Genomic DNA, 20,740 nt, shown 5'->3' on the forward strand with positions numbered 1-20,740 from the left:
AAAAAAGGTTAAATAAAATAGACTGGAATCGTAATGATTATGCGCATGTTTCAAAAAGTTCCCATCCATATCAAACTGCAGTCAAAATCTATTGGACAAATCGGTCACAGAATGCATGTGTCCAAACTGATAAAGCATGTAGAGGAAATGTTAAGATACCATTAGCTGGGACAGTAAATGCTCAGCTTTATCCATGACAATAGCTGGTTACAGTCAGGGGAGGAGCAGGGGCCGGGGCCCCTCACTGATGGAGCCTGTTTTCTCTGCCCCCCCGCACTTTATTCCACCTACAGATTGTTAGAGTTCAGTTACTAAACAGTTCACCAACTGTTATATCTCATCCCCATGGGGTCTGGTTTCTGTCTTGTTATCCTAACTTACTTTACCCACAACCTGAGATAATTTGCTTGACTATTTTCAAAAACATGGAGAAAATAATGAGCAAATTATGGAGAAACGGTCAAAAAAAAAAAAAAAAAAAAAAAAAAAAAAAAGCAAAAAGTTACAATGACAATGTTAAAATGACCAGATAATAAAATAATAACCAGATGATAAGTGTACCTGGGAACAGTATGACTAATGACTAATAAACCCTTAATTAATTACTATTACTCTAATAAACAACTAATTAATGGCCAATATGCATAAGACCCATTAATATATTTAGAGAAAAGCATTCATCCACGCAGTTTGTCCTTAAACACAACTAAAAGTAATATCTGAATAACTGTAGTTTAAAGTTACGCCACATGCGCCAGCGCGAAGTGTACATTTTATTATGTAGTGTCCAATCAGTTAAGTTGTGTTTTTACCGACTATACCACATCCGGGATTTGAACCCAGCAGTTCAAACAGCACAACAGGCTCTTATTTTGAAACCAGTAGGCGGAAGTTGTAATGTGTACCTGCTGGTGCTTGACAGGAGTTACTGGAATGGTGTAGTTTCGAAGCTAAAGCGGACTTTTTCTCTCCTCCCGTTCACTCAGCGGTGAGCAGCTAGCAGGTTGCTATTCGTGTAGCTGCTCCAACATCACAGGCGGTCAAAACCACAGCGTAACGTGTCGAGAGTGTAGCCATAAGCACGGTATGTCCTCTTGTCACGTCTCATGAGGTTGTTATGTCAGGTTATTATTCCTGCACTTCCACGTAGAGCAAGTCTTAATTTGACAAAGTATGAAATTAGTAACTTGTTACAGTTACATTCACAGCTTCATGTGTTAATATAATGGAAACGTAGCTCATTCTTCCTTCAGCACAACACTCCCGCACGTAAACACACTGTAACAACGCATGTAAACACACTGTGTAGCAACATATAGGCTAGCCAGTAAGTCATGTAACAGCTATCTCTTCACCATAACTAACGTCATATGGAAATGAACGGCAATATTAAGGTGTTTTACAGGCATTTCCATGGCTTTATATAGGTAATACAGGCGTACATTTGGTACTGTGATGTGTTTTATCTCTCTTTTCTAAGTTTTGTTTTGGTGCACTTGGCTGTAACATTACTAACCCACCACTACCTGATGTACAGTAGGCTGCTTTTAGTTTATGTGTGTATTACGAGCAGCACGTTAGCAGAGTCAATCACTGGTTTGCTGATACATCAGGCTGATGCTGGGCTTTTATTAAAAATCAGATAGGGGCCATTTATTGTCATCCAACTCTGAAATGATGGGTATTGCTGTTTGATTAATTAGTGATTCATTTTTATAATTGAGTATCCATGATTTATTATCATTAGTGGTGTAATTATCAGTAACTATCGTAATTGCGTCTGGGGTTTCATTGGGAAGTTTAATGTCTTATGATCGTCTCAATCCTGTTTTCCACCTGAATCAAAATTTGTGGGAAATGCTGAATATAATTTTTGCAAATTTTAAAAATACTGAATAGTGGCACACAACAGTTTACTGGTAGCCTCAGCTAAAAATATCACTACTGGTATCAGCCTTAATTAATAGTTTTTCAGTAATGTATGTCACGACAGGAATCGCAATTAATCAGCTTGTGCTCTGTCTCTGCAGGTGGTGTGAATGGCGGCGATCAACCTGTCCTTCGCTGCATGTGGATTCCTGGGCATCTACCAGCTGGGTGCCGTAGGGGCCTTCCTCCGCCACGGGGAGAGGCTGCTGGGGTCCCTGAGGGCCTGCGCAGGGGCCTCTGCTGGGGCCCTGGTGGCTGCCGTAATGATCACGGCTCCGGACAAATTAGAGGTAGAGTGTTTAAGCACCTCATGGAGTTAAACAGTGAGTGTGTGCAGCAGGCCTTCTCAGTGTGGGGTCCGGGAGCTCCCCAGGCGTTCTGCAGGGTGTCTCAGGAGGTCACCAGTGAGATGAAAAAAAAGTTACATTTAATTGTAGGAGAATTCAGTCAAAATAACCCCACTTAGAGAACATATAAAACACACTGTCAGAATCATAGGTTTCACTCTCAGCGATATAATGTTCTTACGTACAACCAGTGTCCACTTTATTAGGTCCCCCTGTACAATCTAATGCAGTTCAGTGCAACAGCTCTGCCTTAAATTCTACCTTTTAAGAAAGTTTATAATGTTCGATTTGTGTTGACATTGTGGAGAATGTGTCTTTAATTTAATTCTGTGTTTATTATTGAGGTCACAGTTTGCAGAGGTTTTGTACTGAACATTATAGTGAGAGGTGTTTCCATTTTTTTTGTCCTCCCTATTTGTATACATGAATGGGACAGAATATTAGAAACAGCTGTCAGTAAATGCAGTCAGTCCAACAGCAGTACTAACTATGAGCTCAGTGCCAAACACAGAAGTGAATGAACACCTCTATTACTGTGACAACAAGACAAGCTGAGCATTATAGGCAGCAGGAAAGGAAACTTTATGGCTCAACAGTTGGACTGGATTGTAATAGATTGTACAGGTGGACCTGATAAAGTGATCTCTGAGTGTATAGCGTGGCAGTTTTGTCCAGGTGCAATTTACTTTGACATATTGAGCGTGAAAGATTTAACAAATCACCTGGAAGAAAGGGTGTTTTAAAAAGTGCAGCACAAGGACAGAGATCGTGAATATGTGGATTTAAAAAAAAAAAAAAAAAAAGCAAAAGCCTCAATTTCATGAAATTTACATTTAAATTGAATGAAAATTAAATCAACAATGAAAATCTTTTCATATGGGGTTCGGGCAGGGCTCCATGTCCTGATGTGTATGTATTTACAGTGTGTCTGCAGATCCCTAAAAAGTCTTGAATTCAATATTAGGTTGTGAAAATCATTAAATAGTCTTAAATTTGAGTTCACAAGGTCTTAGTTTGAATGTATACATATTTAAATCTAATTTCATTTATCCATCATTTTCTTTTTTCAAAGGAACAAGTTCTTCTGCATTACAGTCCATATTTCTGATGTTTTATATACTAAGCCTACTACTAAACTGAATACTACCTTGTCTACTGTAGATGAACCCAACCCACATACCATACTTACCTGTGGAAAATAAACCTGACTACATTCATTAAGTTGGTAGCTTGCTATCTAACCCAAAGGAAACAGTTCACTAAATTATCTAGTTAATATGCTACAATATTAATATCCTACCATGATACTGACCTATGCACTGGACCAAATATACAACAGGTACCTTTACACTTAACTGCACTGGTTAAGACAGAAAAGTATAAGACATTTTGCTTAAAATTCAGTCTTAAATTAAAAAAGACTTGGTATTACAGTATTAAATTTAGCTCTCTGATGAGCCCATGACTCAGAAATTGGCTTAGACTCAAAAGCTGAATCCATACTGGCAAGATCATGTATGTTTTCATTTTCAGTCTTGACCATATTTTTATATGAAATCAAATCCTGTGGCCTGTGACCTCCATGTGCTCTCAAATCAAAATGTATCATCTTTGCTGTGATATTAAGTAAATGTGACATTCATCTGAGACAGTCAGAATGTTGGCGTGTAGCAGCTTGGCTGAGCCAGCATTAGCATGGAGAACAATGATACACAAGACACAAAGACACCTACATGACTTGATTGATATTTGAGGAGACAGTCAAGACTGGAAGGCACGCACTGTAGCCTCCATCAGTTTGTGAAGTGAATATTGATTATTGCCATCCTTTCCTTGATATCTAGCACAGAGCACAAGCCCAAAAACACATATTTAAAAAATATTGCTGCTTGCCAACAAAGCTCTAGACCCACTTGATAAATAAACAGTTCTTTTAAGTATATTTTAAAAGTAAAAGACAATATGGAAAGCAATGTGTTTCACTTATTGCTTCATCAGGCTTGTTCATTAAGAGACTGGTGAAAAATAATGGTTCTCAAATAGTTCTTCAGAATGCTCTCTGGTTCTACAAAGAACCATCACCAGTTGAATAACCTTTTTATTTAAGGGCTGGTTCCTCACACACTTATGTGGTTCTTTAAAGTTTTAAACATACTTCATTTTTATTTATTTGGTGATGGTGGCATGACATTAGGACTGCAGCTAACATTTTCATTATGGATTAATATGCAGAGTATTTTCTCAGTGAGTGGATTCATGTCTTGGACTGTAAACCTTCAGAAAACAGTGAAAAATGCCACAGTGTCACAGCTGACATTTTTAATACCTCGTTTGGAACCCAATGAAGGGAAAAGGAACGTTGAGAAATGGCCAACAACAGGTTCATGTTGTTTCTCAACCTGCCTAGAATCATTTGATTTCAAATGCTCAAAGAACCTTTTATTACTGAACCAGTTGGGTCCACAAAGAATTTTCTTAAAAATGGTTCTTTAAAAAAAAACTTGTTTTGCTAAAGTTCTTTAAAGAACCATCTGTGGTTCATAAAGGAACCCTTTTTGGAGGGTTCTTTAAAGAACCATCTACAGAAATGGGTCTTCAAAGAACCTCTTGCTAAAAGGTTCTTTGTGGAGGCAAAAATGTTTCTTCTGTGGCATCACTCCAGAGAGCCATGTTTATTAGCCACCTTTATTTTCTGTGGGCACGTGTGGTATATACAGTGTGACTGTCAGCTGAATGTATACAGTTGTATTATTGTATATAGATGTATATAGTTGTATCAGTCTAGCTATCTATCAAGTTGAATGGACATAAATAGACTTAATTAAACAAAAAGAAAAAATATATAATTGAACATTGTAATATGGTTGCTATTATTAAGTTACATTTTAAGGTAAACAATTTTTTTTCCCATTTTGTATAAACTGACCAACAGGTTTCCTAAAGGACGAAGAAACAGAGTGTTCTTGAGTTGGGCTTGGTGCTGCTCTTGTCCTTCTGTGTTATATGATGAAAGAATGATGTTCATATGTGCAGTGGAGGATGATGCAGCAGAACTCTGCGGTCCTACATCAGAATATGATTTTGATAGATTAGGCTAAATTATAGAGCACACGGTGCACAGATAATTCCGAGTGCATTTCAAAATGGTTTGAGGCAATTTTCCCACGTAGTTTTTGCTATTGAATCACAAGCATTCATGGTTAGAACACCTGTTTTGTCAGTCAGATGTATATTAAACGTTGGTGTGTTCCATTCAGAAAAAGGACCAAAAAACATGGGCTTTACCAATATGGGTGACTTCAGAGACACGACTGATGTTCAAAGCAATATTATAGAATAGATGGGCAAGACAAATTCATTCTAAGACAGCACTCCACATCAATGAAGTAGCATGATACAATCAGTGTGAACAGCAGCTCACAATAACAAAAAGCCAAGTGTCTATTTTGTTTGTGGAAAAAAGCGGAAAACCATTTGGACTGAAGTTGGCAAACCCCGTATTTTTGGATTCAAGGCACCTTAGATCGTCAGTGCGAGAGGCAACTCACTATGAAGTCCAGAACAAAAATGTCCAGACTCATGGTGCACATGTTTGCCTCTGTTATTTAACAAAAATCAACAAGACCAACTTGATATGACCGCTTCACATAAATAATAAGTGTAAGTAAGAGATTTGCTCAAAGAAAAACATTTTTTACATGGATAGATTATCAGCTACAATACAACTTTGACAAGCATGGCTTTGGCATTTCCTGGTTGTACATAGACAGTGTCAACCTTGACAAGCTGCAGCCTCAGTGTATACTGTGCATGCATTCTACTAAACATCCCTCACAGGTCGTCCATGAGTGAGTGAGAAACCACAATTTGTTATGCATAGCCCACGACGGCTGTTCATGAATTTGGCAGCAAAAAAAGAAAGAAAGAAAGAAAGAAAGAAACAACAAAAAAAACCACTAAACAGAAAGAAAATAGTCAGCGGGAAAACTTTTAATGTCCGGCCATCTGGCTGACAACTTCTGTGATTCCTTCATTAGCAGTTGCTCCTCTATTTTTTTTTTAATTATCATGATTTCATACAGTACAACTGGATATAGCAAACAGAGGACAATTTAAAAGAATATGCAAAAAAAAAAAAAAAAAAACCCAGGGGGCTTATTATCATGTAGCTCCCTGGAATAATCAGAACATACACAGTTTAAAACAATAGAAAGCAACATTCAAAAAAGGAAAAATGCAGTATATTCAGACAAATAGAAAACAAGAAATAGAATTAGACTTAGTCTTACATAGAAAATAGCTTAACAACTGTTTCAACCTTTTTTGGAACAAATGAGGGGAAGGATCCCCTCTGCTAAGATAGGGTATGTTTCTATTAATGCCTACAGTATCAATTTAAGGGGCGGCCACTGATAGTCGATGCTTCTTATCTCTATAATGCCTGGCTATTGCATAGTCCATATTCCCATTTCCTATGCAGCCTTATGTTCTGCAATACTCAACTTCAAATTTCTTTTAATCTGCCATAGGTACATGAGACTGCGGGGTCATTTTAGCGCATGTATTATGTGTATTGACATATGGTTGATGAATTGATTAATCTTAATGTCTCACCAGAGTGGGAGTGAGTAAAAATTTTAGTGTTATGAGTGTTGGAACAGCGGCTACAATTACCACGTCTCTAATTTCCCATATGTACATGTGTCTTTTCCACATGGCTGTCAGTTTATATTCCTGTCAGATACGGGGGTGCATCACTGAATAGATGAACAGTCATCCAAAATCCTCAGCAGCCTGGATGTGAGCCCGAGGTGTGAACGTAGTCTCAGTGATTCAATAAACAGTCATAAGCCAGGGGTCATGGCAGTGAGGTGTGATGCCATTGTAGGATCTGTTTTGTTCCCTGACAGCACTGCAAAGATTTCACCTACAAGTTTGCAGATGGCGTGAGACGACAGCGGTTCGGGGCAGTCACGCCAGGCTATGACTTCATGCTCACACTACGGTAATTACTGTCCTCATACACGACAAGCACTCATGTGGAACTGAGCAAACATCTGAGTTATATCATAGTAATAGCAAAACATCAGATCTGCATCGCTGCGCTTTGCTGTACGGCCAACAGAGTGTGTAATAATTACATGTCGCTGTAAAAGCGCTCGTTTATGGCACCCGGTGGTGGTGTTATTAAAAACTTGACAAATGAGCATCTGTGGCTGGCTACTCTCTAGGGAGGGGATAGAGGAGATTCTGCCCAGCAATGCCCACAGTCTAGCCGGTGACCGCCTCTATATCTCAATAACGCACTCCAAAAGCGGCAAGAACCACATTGTGTCCACCTTTACGTCGAGGGACGAGCTCATAAAGGTAAACAGCCAGCGCCTCGCTACATTTTCCTTCCATGGTTTCCTTCCATAAAGCTGGCCTTTTTAGCATAAACCATAGTCATAAAATGTTTTACATCCTCGTTTTCCCCGCAGCCTACAGCCTGCTCTGGGTTTTTACTGGTTTGAGCAGAGAATGACTCAGACAGTGAATACATGTATTATAAATCTGTACATGTCTCTAAGCGATGCCAGATATATGGTTTGTAAACCTAACAGTGAGATCTGAGTCTCCTGCACTTGACATGTTGAAGGTAACAGTTGTTGCTCATATTGAAGAAGAAAAGCCTTGCAATATCAAGCTGCCTCAAGCTATAAGAAACATCCGGGGTCAAAGACTGTTTACTGACATGATTGATTTTGCTTCTCTTTCAATATCTCTAGGTGCTTTTGGCCAGTAGTTTTGTGCCTGTTTACGCTGGAATGCAACCAGTGGAGTTCCAAGGACAGGTAATGGGTTAAGTCAGTCTGTTGGAGAGATGCTGCAGCCCCACACTGACCCCTCTGTTATCTCTGTCCAGACAGTCCACACACTCTTTTCTAGTAGTCCAATAAACTTACAGAGCATTTTTGGTTGATGTGAAGTCATTGTTTGGAAGGAAAAGAAAGGTGTTCACCTCTGTGCTCAGATAACCCAAAGCCTTTGAGATCATTCTTCTCCATTGACTCAAATGTTTTTGTCTTTTTTTTTTTTGTGATAAAACAGCCTCTGTTCTGTTTCTCCTCTAGGTTTCCATTTTTCTGGATAAATTTCCCAAATGGGGTTGCGATTTTGACAAAAAATGATATCTCCATATTTTTGGGGAATTTGCTGATAATGATAATTGACAATATTTTGCATCCCTCAAAAATGTGTAACTCAAACTCATATGTTTGTAAATGTACTAGCTTGCTCTTGTTAATAGTATATTCAATGTTATTACGTGGCTTATCAAATCCGTTGTGGCAAAAAATGAAATTCTGTGCGGTTTATGCTTCAGAGTTTGGTGACATGAATCATACAATTTAGGCAGAGCTGTATGACTGAAACATTGAATTGGCACCATATCCTCTGCAGTGTAACTAGTGACAGCTTTCGTTCATTCTGTCCATCTGTGGCCCGTCTTGTCTTAACACACTCTTCTGCAGAATGACTGTGCCAGACTTTGCTGAGAGTGTTTTTGTTTTGCCAGTACCGGTCATAGTCGATAGCTGACTCCTGAAGCTTTTCATATTTGTTATATTCTGTGTGGTGGTTAATTCTTAGACGGTGAAACAAGTTAGTTGTGGCTGTGTCTCCATGTGAGTGAGGATGATCCACATCCAACAATGAAATCTAACTATGTCACTTATGAGGCTGGTGTGTTTGCTTGTGTTGTGCACGCGCAGTCGCCTGTCCTACCTGGCTTAATCGTGTTTTGATTGGTTTTTACAAAATGATTTTGTCATTTCACACATCGTTAAAACAACAATTAGGATATTATCTCAGACAATATATATCGCACACCCCTAATGCTAACCAATATTTAGGGCAAATATTCATTTGTAGTAAATATGAAAATTATAGTGTCAAAATTGACATTATTAGAAAGACCAACACAAACCTCGCTATAAAATTAACAAATGTTTAATCAACATTTATTATATAAGTATGCAAAAAGAAAAAAAAAAAGACATGCTCAATCATGAATTGTATCCCTTCTGTCAATGTCTGAGTGTTTTTCAAATCAGCCATCATATATACACTATATTACCAAAAGTATTCGCTCACCCATTCAAATGATCAGAATCAGGTGTCCTAATCACTTGGCCTGGCCACAGGTGTATAAAATCAAACACTCAGGCATGCAGACTGTGAAACAAGACATTTGTGAAAGAATGGGCCGCTCTCAGGAGCTCAGTGAATTCCAGCGTGGAACTGTCATAGGATGCCACCTGTGCAACAAATCCAGTCGTGAAATTTCCTCGCTCCTAAATATTCCACAGTCAACTGTCAGCTCTATTATAACAAAATGGAAGCGTTTGGGAACAACAGCAACTCAGCCATGAAGTGGTAGGCCACGTAAAGTGACGGAGAGGGGTCAGCGGATGCTGAAGCGCATAGTGCAAAGAGGTCGCCGACTTTCTGCACAGTCAATTGCTACAGAGCTACAAACTTCATGTGACCTTCAGATTAGCCCAAGTACAGTACGCAGAGAGCTTCATGGAATGGGTTTCCATGGCCGAGCAGCTGCAGCCAAGCCACACATCACCAAGTGCAATGCAAAGCGTCGGATGCAATGGTGTAAAGCACGCCGCCACTGGCCTCTAGAGCAGTGGAGACGCGTTCTCTGGAGTGATGAATCACGCTTTTCCATCTGGCAATCTGATGGACGAGTCTGGGTTTGGAGGTTGCCAGGAGAACGGTACATTTCAGACTGCATTGTGCCGACTGTGAAATTTGGTGGAGGAGGAGTTATGGTGTGGGGTTGTTTTTCAGGAGCTGGGCTTGGCCCCTTAGTTCCAGTGAAAGGAACTTTGAATGCTTCAGGATACCAAAACATTTTGGACAATTCCATGCTCCCAACCTTGTGGGAACAGTTTGGAGCGGGCCCCTTCCTCTTCCAACATGACTGTGCACCAGTGCACAAAGCAAGGTCCATAAAGACATGGATGACAGAGTCTGGTGTGGATGAACTTGACTGGCCTGCACAGAGTCCTGACCTGAACCCGATAGAACACCTTTGGGATGAATTAGAGCGGAGACTGAGAGCCAGGCCTTCTCGACCAACATCAGTGTGTGACCTCACCAATGCGCTTTTGGAAGAATGGTCAAAAATTCCTATAAACACTCTCCTCAACCTTGTGGACAGTCTTCCCAGAAGAGTTGAAGCTGTAATAGCTGCAAAAGGTGGACCGACATCATATTGAACTCTATGGGTTAGGAATGGGATGGCACTTCAGTTCATAGTATGAGTAAAGGCAGGTGAGCGAATACTTTTGGTAATATAGTGTATCAAAATTCCAATATTAATTATTGAAAAATTCTGAATATTAGCCCTGAATAATTGGTTGGGATGGATAATTGTAGAAGCAGAATAGGGGGTCCTGGCACAACTTCACCTGCTAACAGGGTACATGGAGAAGGGAGAAAGTTTACAGAGAACAAACCTCCAGCAAGAACAACTTTATCGGCAGACCAACGTGTTTTGGCTTGTGGCCTTCGTCAGGGTCACCAATATGGGATCAATAATTGGTTGATCCTTACCATTCTGTTTGCTCTATCTGTTTTCTTCATTTTAAATATGAGAAACCTTTATGGAACTGCTCTTGTTTTGTTAGAAATGGATTGATGGAGGATTCACAGACAGTCTGCCCATTCCACCGGTGGGACGCACCATTACTGTATCCCCCTTTGCTGGGCCCCAGGATGTGTGTCCTCTGCACAGGGGGAGCTTCAACAACCACCTCAGACTGGCCAACATGAGCGTAATGGTGAGTGTTAGAGCGCTTTGATTTGCAAGACAGTGGCCAGGCATCCCTCAGGGCTCCTGCAGAGGATTCCAGAGGGTTCCAAGCAATGGAATGGTTTTAAAGGACTACTCTGGTCCTGTTTTGACTTCTCGTTAACAGCTGTGATTCTGTTTGTCTGCAACTAAAATCAGTTGCATAAGTGTGTATAGAATAGGCTTGGTAGTCAGCGCCAGTTTACCCAAATGGACTCCAGTTCCTTTTCATAAAAATGTGAAAAACTGTTCTGTGAACCTTAAAAGTTGCTATACATAGATTCCATCTGGGGAATGCTTGGCTGGGACCAGGCTGGTCTCACAGAAATCCCTGAAATGAACAATACATTGCATGGTGGTGTCACTGAAGGGGTAAAAATTACATGTTACGTTAGGTTTACAGACCAGTTTTTGTTCCAAGTTCAATAGCTTGTTTGTTTCCCACATAAAGCTAACATTAGCTTGCTAGCTAACCTGTCTATATATACCCCCTATGATTTGTCATGTGGATCATTTGCCTAATGAGGACCCTCTTGGGTTGAAACATTGCATAATTAGTCAAATAAAGAGCTGGGAGTTGTAATCCAGTATGCAGGTGATTTTCTCCTTCTATGTCCACATGTATCTCTATCATCCACCTGGGCCAAAAGACACGTTGGATGTGCACACATTCACTTTCCACTGAGCTTTCACTCACCTCAACAAGGTAGTTCTGGTGCCTAAACCTACCCATAACCCCCAGTGATGCTTGGGCTCCTGTGTACGCTAGTGATCGCACGTAATTTTAACCTGTTATGGTGACATGGAATTTTAACCTGTTAAGGTGGCATCAAATTTTTCCTAATTGACTTTGCATTGGCATTCATTCCATTGTGCCAGCATGTAATTTTAACCTATTCCGTGCTACCATCATGTAATGTGTTACGACAGTGTTTGTTTCAATCTATTTCTGTGAGATGAGGTTGGCTGGAATATTCACTTGCTAAAATTTCCGAGAGACCATTAGTGTTAAGCCACTTGAAAGACGCTGTTGTTCACAGATGCATTCCAAAGTCTGCTCAGTGTACCTGGGGTACACTGGGGTACCCCAGGTACACTGAACATGGAACACATTTGGTTTAAATGCACACATTTAGTGACTAGAATAGACTAAAACAGTAATTTCAGCGAATGTACAGAACATACGCTGCACTCACTTCGATATCTGTGACATACAAAAACAATAATGACTGTTGACAAGAAGCCAAAGTAGGACTAGTATGGTCCTTTAATTTTCTCAGAATTTATTATTAATTTATAATTAATAATAAATGACTACGGCAATTAGAAATTTCACTCTCGCCACTGTTTTTACTCTATGTTCTACAATTCAATAGTAAATCAATGACAAAAATCTTCCCTGATACCAAATCTTATCAGGCTTTTATGAGTAGCTGTGCCATGAAAATGTCAGCTAAAGTTACACTCATCTGTCTGCACGACACACACGCCTGTAAGACTGTCTCAGTCGTTGGCCCTCTAGTAGGCTATTCTTAATGGAATTTTTTAGATTCATTATTTATTTACTGTTTTCTTTCACATTCTGTATTGTCTCTCATTTGTGTAGTTTTCTGTGGAGAACATCATACGGCTGAACCAGGCTCTGTTCCCTCCCTCGCCCACTCGCATGCAGTCATTGTGTCAAGAAGGCTTCGATGACGCAGTGAGGTTTCTGAAGAAAGAGGCTTGGATGCATTAAGGGGCTGGTTTCCCAGTGTAAAAAAAGATCACAGGCAAGAGTGTGATTTTAATGTCGAAATGCATGTACAGCCAATAATGTAAGTCAGAGTGGATTTTGTAGATTTTACAGTATTTATTAATTTATTAAAGATTTTAGGCTTTGTTTTACCATGGAACTTGTGATGTGACATGCAGCCATGTTAAAATGATACTTTTAAAGGTCAGATCAGTGATGCTGGATCACATTGGTCACATTTCTTGTGCCTAAATGCTTGAGAATTTAAACTATCTTTTCTGTTTTGACTTTGGCAGAGGGTAAAAAAGGCAATAACAGTTGTAAAAAAAAAAAAAACACCATGTTGACACACTGTGTTAGGTGGACTAAAAAATCTGAATATATACCTGCATGTGACAATTTGCCACCCTGATGGCAACACAAATAATGTTATGACAAGAGCATGCTTATGCAGTGCTTTTGTTGGAAACCTTCAAAGATATTTTCGGCACCCACAAGGCTGTTGTGAACATCAGCGCGGTTGCGTCTCAGTTTGCCGATATCCTTAATATGCCTTTTATTAGAGGATCAAGGCCTCAGTGTGAATGTCTAAAGAAAAACATGAAAGAACAAGCCCAGCATCAATCAGATTAAGTACCACCACAAAACAGATTCTGGGCATTTTCCTGTTTTATATGTGATGGTGTGTGTACGTGATGAAAAGCTCTCATGCGTGAACATGGACTCTCCATCAATTTTCCAAGGAGGCATTTAATTTCCCTCAGCTGGAAGCAGTGGTGAGGGGGGAAAAAAGAGGAAGGTACTTCACAGGAAGTACATACTGCTGTCATGGATGTTGGAAGTCCTCTGGGACACGGATGGAGTGCCTTCTTTGAAGTGCTGCCACAGAGATGGACGTTTCAACTCAGCGGTTTCTCCGCTTCTGGGTTACCATTTGATTTCCTCCAGCGTCAGGAGACGTGAGCGGGGTTCCAGATCAGTTTTCGGGCAGTTGAACCGGCGTGTGAGAGCTACACCTCCCCCAGGACAAAGTCGGATCTTCTGAGGGTACAGTGCAGCGCGCTGCTCCAGCAAGGCGACTGTGCCAGGAAAGAGGGCAAAGGCAAACTGATTATGTTGCAGTGTCCTCACGTAGTCAAGCTATCAATGCTTGTGACCAGTTACAACAGAAAACAGACTTTTGTCCACACTTCACTAAAGAACTTCAGGGGGATTTGAACTTTTTCATGTTCTGGAAGCCCCAAGCTGACTTTCATTAAGCACTGGACCCCCACTTGAAGCAATATTAACCTCAGGACTCTGATAGGAGAATAAATTTTGTTGATTCTGAAATTGTCCAGGTGTCCCTCTTACTGTACATAAATTCAGAGTAGTACTCACATATTTGTTTGTGTCACAGCAGTGTTTAGTCATTTAACCTGTTTGAGACCTGTGCAAATACATTATCATAACATTAGCAAAAAGCTAATTAGTAAAAAAAAAAAAATTCAGTTATCAGAAAAACAAAGGAAAAAAATACAGGAAAATGACCAGTGTGTGTGTGTGTGTGTGTGTGTGTGTGTGTGTGTGTGTGTGTGTGTGTGTGAAAGGAAGGAAATTTAAATAATTTACAAAATTACAAGGAAACTGTATTTAGAATGTATTTATTAAATGATATTTAAACATCAAATCAGTGATGCTGGAGCAACATCAAATTTCCTGTTTTTAGACACATCCTGAGGCTGTGTTCAGATTGATAAGCATTTATCAGGGAAATTAAGCTATTCTTCATTTTGCTGAGGACCCCCTAGAAGACCCTCGAGGACCCCTGGGGGTTCCGCACCCCATTTTGAAAACCAGTGCATCAGGTCATATAATCTTGCAGTACGTCTGAGCACAGATCTCTGGAAAGTGAGCTTACATAAGAGCACAGAGGACCAATGCATCGCCTCACATCATTTTATGCCCTTGATTTTTTTTTTTTTTTTTTTTTGTATTATGTAACAATTAAGAAGCAACTGTCTGATGTGCACATGCAAAACATTTCCTGAACTGAAACCAAGCGAACACACAAATGTACCCACTAGAGTTTCCCCACTAGTATTATGCAAGCCCACCTGCCGTTTCTAATAATGAGGCTCAATTAAGGCCTCCCCTTAATTTACAGTTTCCACCTGGGGCGAGACGTTCCCCAGCCTGTGTTTTTATACATTGTTTAGGCTTCTCTTCTTGGAAAATTCTGTCTCAGTAATGGCACACCGGAGGCGACTATTCTCTGGAAACGGGCCAACTTAAGGAGCCCATTTGTTTCTGTAATTCTTCAGCTGCTGACTTCACATTACCTCAAAAAGTGCAAACACCTGCAATGTGTTACTCTTCCTGTCCTAATCCACTGAAACACAGCAAAGGTTCATTTTAATTAATGAATTTTATGAACGTTCTGATTGATTACGTCTCACATTTATCAGCTGAATGTGAACTGCATTCATACCAGACGCTGGTATCAAAGCTTATGTTGTCGAGTCCAGCACCTTCTCATTTATGCCATATCATAATATCACTATATCCAAAATCTATAATCTAGTCTCATATCTCAATATCAGTATAATATTGATATATTGCCTATTCCGGTGGCTCTCAAACATTTTTTGTCTTCATTACCCCTTTTCTCTCATTTCTCATTTCACATCATTTCTAGTGGTATAGTTACATTTATGTTTTAAATCTTCCTGTTATTATCCAAAACACATATTTTCAGTCTGCTGAAATATTTATTCTTATATTTTTCGATTTTCAGATTTCTCGCATGTATCCCTTGCAGTACCGCCGCGTCCCACTAGGGTTACTCATAACTGGTCCTGACAGGTTGGGCCAGGTTCGGACAGAAATGTAGAAATAAAGTTCAGGTTCAGTCACATTATTTTATTTTAGTGAAACTAATAGTGTAAAATAAATAAAAATGATGGACCTACCATCTGTTCTGGGTTACATCCAATAAGGTACTGGGGTTTACATGATGACACTGAAGGCAACACGTAGGCTAGTTCAGGTGGTAAACTAAAGGTAAAGGTTCCATGACAGGGTTACCCAATTTTCCTTTGGGGATCAATAAAGTATTCCTGATTCTGCTTCTGTTCGGGTGGAGCTTGGTTACTATGGTTTGGGGAAAAAAAAAAAAAAATATATATATATACAAGCAAAGCGACTTGGATTGAATATACATGGCTAGAGCTTGTGTAATATAAGTGACAGAGGCGGGAGTGTTTGCCTGCCAAAGTGTGTGTGCGTGTGTGTGTGTGTGTGTATGTGTGATAGAGAATCGGCTTGGAATAAAAAGTCTTGAATAAAATGTTTAAAAAATGGTGTGACAGCTTGTTTCAAAATATCAAGCTGGACGTGTAGTGAAATCAGAGATGAGAGTGAGTTTGTGTGTGTGTGTGTTTTTGTATGTGTGTGTGTGTGTGTGTGTGTGTGAGAGAGAGAGAGAGAGAGAGAGAGAGAGAGAGAGAGACAGTCACTGAGTGGGGCAGAGGAGAGAGAAAACAGTTAAATGCAAATAAGCTCAAACAATATCTTATAGATGGAAGGTTAATCTAGAAAGGGGGATATTAAGGTTATTAAGGTTATAAGATAAAATTATTATTAAGGTTGCTCAGAACACTCAGAGCAGTGCTGTTTTTCTCTCACTGGAGGAAGCTGCATTAGGTTTTTAATGAAGTCAGCCAAAATCACCTGCTCCCACAATTTAATTGCACAAAAAATACTCATTGCAAAATTATTTTTTTTTTAAGGCTTTGGGACCCTGGAGTGACTGAGTGACTGAGTATGTGTAAGTCACATTCTTTTGGGGTTCATACTGGAGATTGGGACACACTACAAAAATTGGACATATTATTTTAACACGATAAGTAGCTTGCTGGTGCTGCATTTCACGAGTGTGCTTTCATGCATCACCTCCTGGGTGCAGGAGTTTCTGTACTGGTATTGGATTTCTTCAGGGCAGTGGTCCTCGACTGGCCCCGCCTCAGGGTCCACATTCACCGTCAAAGTCATTAAGTCAAGGTCTGCACAAAATTTTTACTAATCGCTGTGTTGGCCCAATAAGATGCAAATTTTATTGTTATACATTTTTAATATCAGTTTTACTGAAACATTTTTCATTGTTTATTTGTAGATATATTTTTAAGTACATTTCTAATATTGTTTATATATATACACACACACGCGTACACACACACACACTTATTTATTTATTTATTTATTTATTTTTAGTTTTTAAATATTTTACTTTTATTTTTATTTACTTTTTATTGGGGCTGTTGTAGAAAGAGGAAAGAAATGATGGCACCGGGAAGGGGCAGCAATATTCTGGATAAGAATAACTCAGAATTTTTTAGATTAAAGTTGTAAATTTTACAGGACAAAAACTTGGATATTCTCTGAGATTAAAGTGGCAAATTTCAAGAAAAAAGCCCCAAAATTTATGAGAAAAAAAAAACGAAAATTCTGAAATTATAGTCACAAATTTAAATGGAAAAACGTGCAAATTTGTAAAACTGTGAGTTCATAATCTAAGACTTTGTGATTTTTTTTTCTTGTAAATTTACCACTTAAATCTTGGAAAAACATTTCTTGGGATATTCCCCCCTCCACACAAATGCTTTTAGATGAGAGTGTGGTGCTGCTAAACGGTGATTCAAAATAAAAGCGCTGCACTGATTTCTGAACTTCAGAACCACGGTCACCTTTTGGACCACGCCCCACCAGTTGAGAACCTCTGCTTTGGGGTGAATCAGGGTGAAGGTGCAGCGTCTGAATCAGAGGGGATTGCACCCTGTTCTGTGATGCAGCAGCACTTTGTGTTTCAGGCTGATAAGACGGATGAGTTTTTCCCATAAAAACGTGGCCTGGCGCAGCTGCTGTGGAGGGGAGATGCGGATGCTGCTTGGCAGGCCTGTGATGTACAGCCAGGCCTCCTCATCTCCGCGGCATCTGGCTTGTTGGGAGAGGGTCAGCGCTGCGCACCGCTAGCCGGAACTAAACACTCGGGTTAGGGAGGGAGATAAACAGCTGGTCTCTATCAGCACCAAGTGAGCAGCCAATTCACCACCGCTGATCATCTGATATGATTACAGCCATGGCTCTGCTGCCATTAAATGCGGTGCCACTGCAAATTTGATTTATAACAACCACTCGGAGGATAGCGCTCACAAATCAACAGCACTGTGGCCGCATTAGCCCACGACACTGCAGAGCGCTCACACTTGTTATCAAGCGGTGTTTTAAATCCGCACCCAACACCCAAAACAGTGCAGGCCTATGTACCAGACTGATGCTGAGTCATGCTTTAGGATAGGATTGGAAATTAATTGAAATCACAGTATCGCCAGGTGCAATATCTAAATCTGAAGAGCTGCAGTTTTTCGATAAAGGTAAAATGTGTGACACAGATGTATCCTGGCCTACAAATCATATTCCACACGGTTGGTTCAGACCCCCTGCTGTTACTTCTGCAGTAAAAACTTTTTCATCTTAGCTTTGCCTCTTGGTCGGCACTGCCGTTTTAATGGATTTTTCACCAAAAATTAAGATTATAATGCAAAAATGTAAATCTGTCCAATTGATTGCAATATGAATTTTTATCATATGATTCAGCCCTACTTAGAACCAGTGCAGCTCAAATTACAATATTCAGAGATAATGCAGCGCTTGTTCCAATCTCATGTAGCCAGTGTGTGCTGTTGATAAAATGACTAAATGATGAGCTAGGAGCTGGGCTTCAGATGGATCATCAGGGGTCTTGTCAGCCCAAAATTTTTTTTTTTTTTTTTTTTTTTTTTTTTTTTTTTTGTGGCACATCCAGATGGACAGCAAAATAATGGATCCAAACCGCCCTTGGAGGTGGTTTGAAATGCAGCTCCATCGACCACGTCATCAGCATCCGTGGTTACCACAGCAACCCATGCATATAGGCTGCTGATGTCTGGACTCACAAATCCAGTGTGATGACTAACAGTGCCGACAGTCTGTCTTAAAGATCTAATTTTAGAAACAAATCTTGCCTGCAGTCTGAACAAGGCCAGAGTGACTGACTCCAGAAGTACAGTGTAAACAGTGTGACACGAGTCAAAGGTTTTTTTTTGTTTTTTTTTTCAGCCTCTTCCTCTGAGATGCTGTGGAGCAGGTCGGCTGTTTTTCATTTAAGAGAGAAGCAATGTTCCTACTTGAAACAGCCTCTTATTGCAACAAGGCTATTGAAAGAGTCTGCTCTCCAGCATCCTGCTATGCACTCAGAAAGGTACAAAAGAAATTGTCTGCCTCTCTAGAACAGCTCTGTGTGACAACAAAAGAAAATGGACGGTGAATGCAATAAAAAAAATAAATAAATAAATAAAAAAATAAAAAATAAAAAAAATCTAGCCCACTTGACTGGACTGACATTTTTCAGCGCTGGCTGAAAGACACATGTAAGCCTCTCCACAGAGCCAAGGGTAGCCGTGTTGCTTGCGAGACAGGTGAAGGAATTCGATTCGGAAATCTTTTTTTTTTTGAACGCGGCACTTCTGAGAGAACTGATGATGCTTGACAGTTGTCAGACACTGTCGGTCAACAAAAAGATTTGTTGTGCGAGCGGCTTAGCTTCTGCACGCCGACTGACTGAGTCGTGCACTAAACAGGAAACAAATAAAAAAGACAACAAGAGGCAGACAGCAGGCACACTATTATATATGGCATCTGTTTCACTATGGCAACCCCTTGAACTGACATCAGCACTATCAGCATAACACATTGTGCCTGTGCAAGCTGATGCATATTACACACCAGGTATGGAAGCTTTATTGCTGAATTAAAAGCTCACAGACATCGCCTTCTTCTTTGGCTCTTTGCCTTCTTCATTAATTCCCAAATACACCCATATGCATACTTGAATTTGGAATTTAGTGATGCAGTGGGCAAGTGGCTGGACTCAATAAAAGAACAGGACCTTGTCTCTGTGTTGGTACGAGCCACAAGGTGCTGTGGTGGGTGTAGCGCTCGGTGTTCTTCAATATTTCCAGCCTCTTAGGATGCATGTTTAATGGCTGTCCTGTGTGCCCAGCTCAGTAACACATGTTACATATACTCATTAATATGAACCTGATGTCTTTATGTTCTACTTGGGGATGTTTAGATTCACTTGTACTTTTGAACTGAGCAACAGGACGCAACAAACACCACCTCCCAGCTGGAAAACTCATTTTCACTGTAGGACTGTCACTTGAGCTGTGGAATCCTAATCCCACATTGAGCATAATTTAAAGGAAGCAATTCCAAATCAATTTTTTCATCCATATTCCAAGCAGAAATGGTAGGAGTGGCTTGACAAACATGATTACATTCAGGCTGCCATGCGTCATTTTAGTTGCAGGTTAGAGAGTAAAGTCAAGTTATGGTGGTGGTTAAGAGAGCATACCAGTGAGTCTGAATACCCATTTACAATTTCTCCACGTTTTATGTTGCAACAAAGCATTTTGCAAATCATGTGGGGGCATTAAAGAGTTCACGACATCCACTCAAAAGCTCTCTATTATTAAAGTTGAATTTTTGGTTGAAACGGCCACCTCATAGGGGAGAGTGGGGTAATTTGTGCCAAGGGGCAAGTACTGCCACCCCTGTTATCTAGAAAACCATAGAAGAAGTTGGTCATGTGACCACATATTTTTGAAGAGGCATCCATTTCACTCATCTTATAAAGAAGGGAGACACATGGCTTGAGAGGTAAGCACATTTCAGTTCAAAGTAAAATTTCCATGATCAAGGTTTTTTGATTGCTGTGTTTGAACAATTATAGAAAACTTTGAAAACAGTTCACACAGGTTTTAGTACTTTAGTAAGCTACACCATGAGTCTATACAGTTAGCA

General features: G+C 40.0%; 1 protein-coding gene across 2 annotated transcripts; it reads left to right on the forward strand.

Moving 5' to 3' along the window:
• The first annotated feature begins 893 nt into the window (after positions 1-893).
• Positions 894-14,297, forward strand: pnpla4 (patatin-like phospholipase domain containing 4). Of its 2 annotated transcripts, XM_030073175.1 has the most exons (7): positions 894-1,084; positions 2,031-2,219; positions 7,187-7,281; positions 7,508-7,643; positions 8,045-8,110; positions 10,961-11,113; positions 12,731-14,297. In XM_030073175.1, the coding sequence occupies exons 2-7, from the start codon at positions 2,040-2,042 to the stop codon at positions 12,860-12,862; spliced, it is 762 nt and encodes a 253-aa protein (XP_029929035.1). In that variant the 5' UTR covers positions 894-1,084; positions 2,031-2,039; the 3' UTR covers positions 12,863-14,297. The 2 variants fall into 2 exon arrangements, with proteins under 2 accessions (XP_029929035.1, XP_029929040.1); XM_030073180.1 differs by lacking the exons at positions 894-1,084; positions 2,031-2,219 and adding an exon at positions 5,099-7,087.
• The last annotated feature ends 6,443 nt before the right edge of the window (positions 14,298-20,740 follow it).

The sequence above is a fragment of the Myripristis murdjan genome, chromosome 2 (assembly GCF_902150065.1).
Source record: "Myripristis murdjan chromosome 2, fMyrMur1.1, whole genome shotgun sequence".
Classification (NCBI taxonomy): Eukaryota; Metazoa; Chordata; class Actinopteri; order Holocentriformes; family Holocentridae; genus Myripristis; species Myripristis murdjan.

Bases quoted from the DNA above. Each gene is read 5' to 3' on its own strand.
- pnpla4 (XM_030073175.1), top strand. From the start codon at position 2,040: ATGGCGGCGATCAACCTGTCCTTCGCTGCATGTGGATTCCTGGGCATC. The intron at 7,282-7,507 runs GTAATTACTGTC...GCTACTCTCTAG, and splicing joins GACTTCATGCTCACACTACG to GGAGGGGATAGAGGAGATTC. The intron at 11,114-12,730 runs GTGAGTGTTAGA...TCATTTGTGTAG, and splicing joins TGGCCAACATGAGCGTAATG to TTTTCTGTGGAGAACATCAT.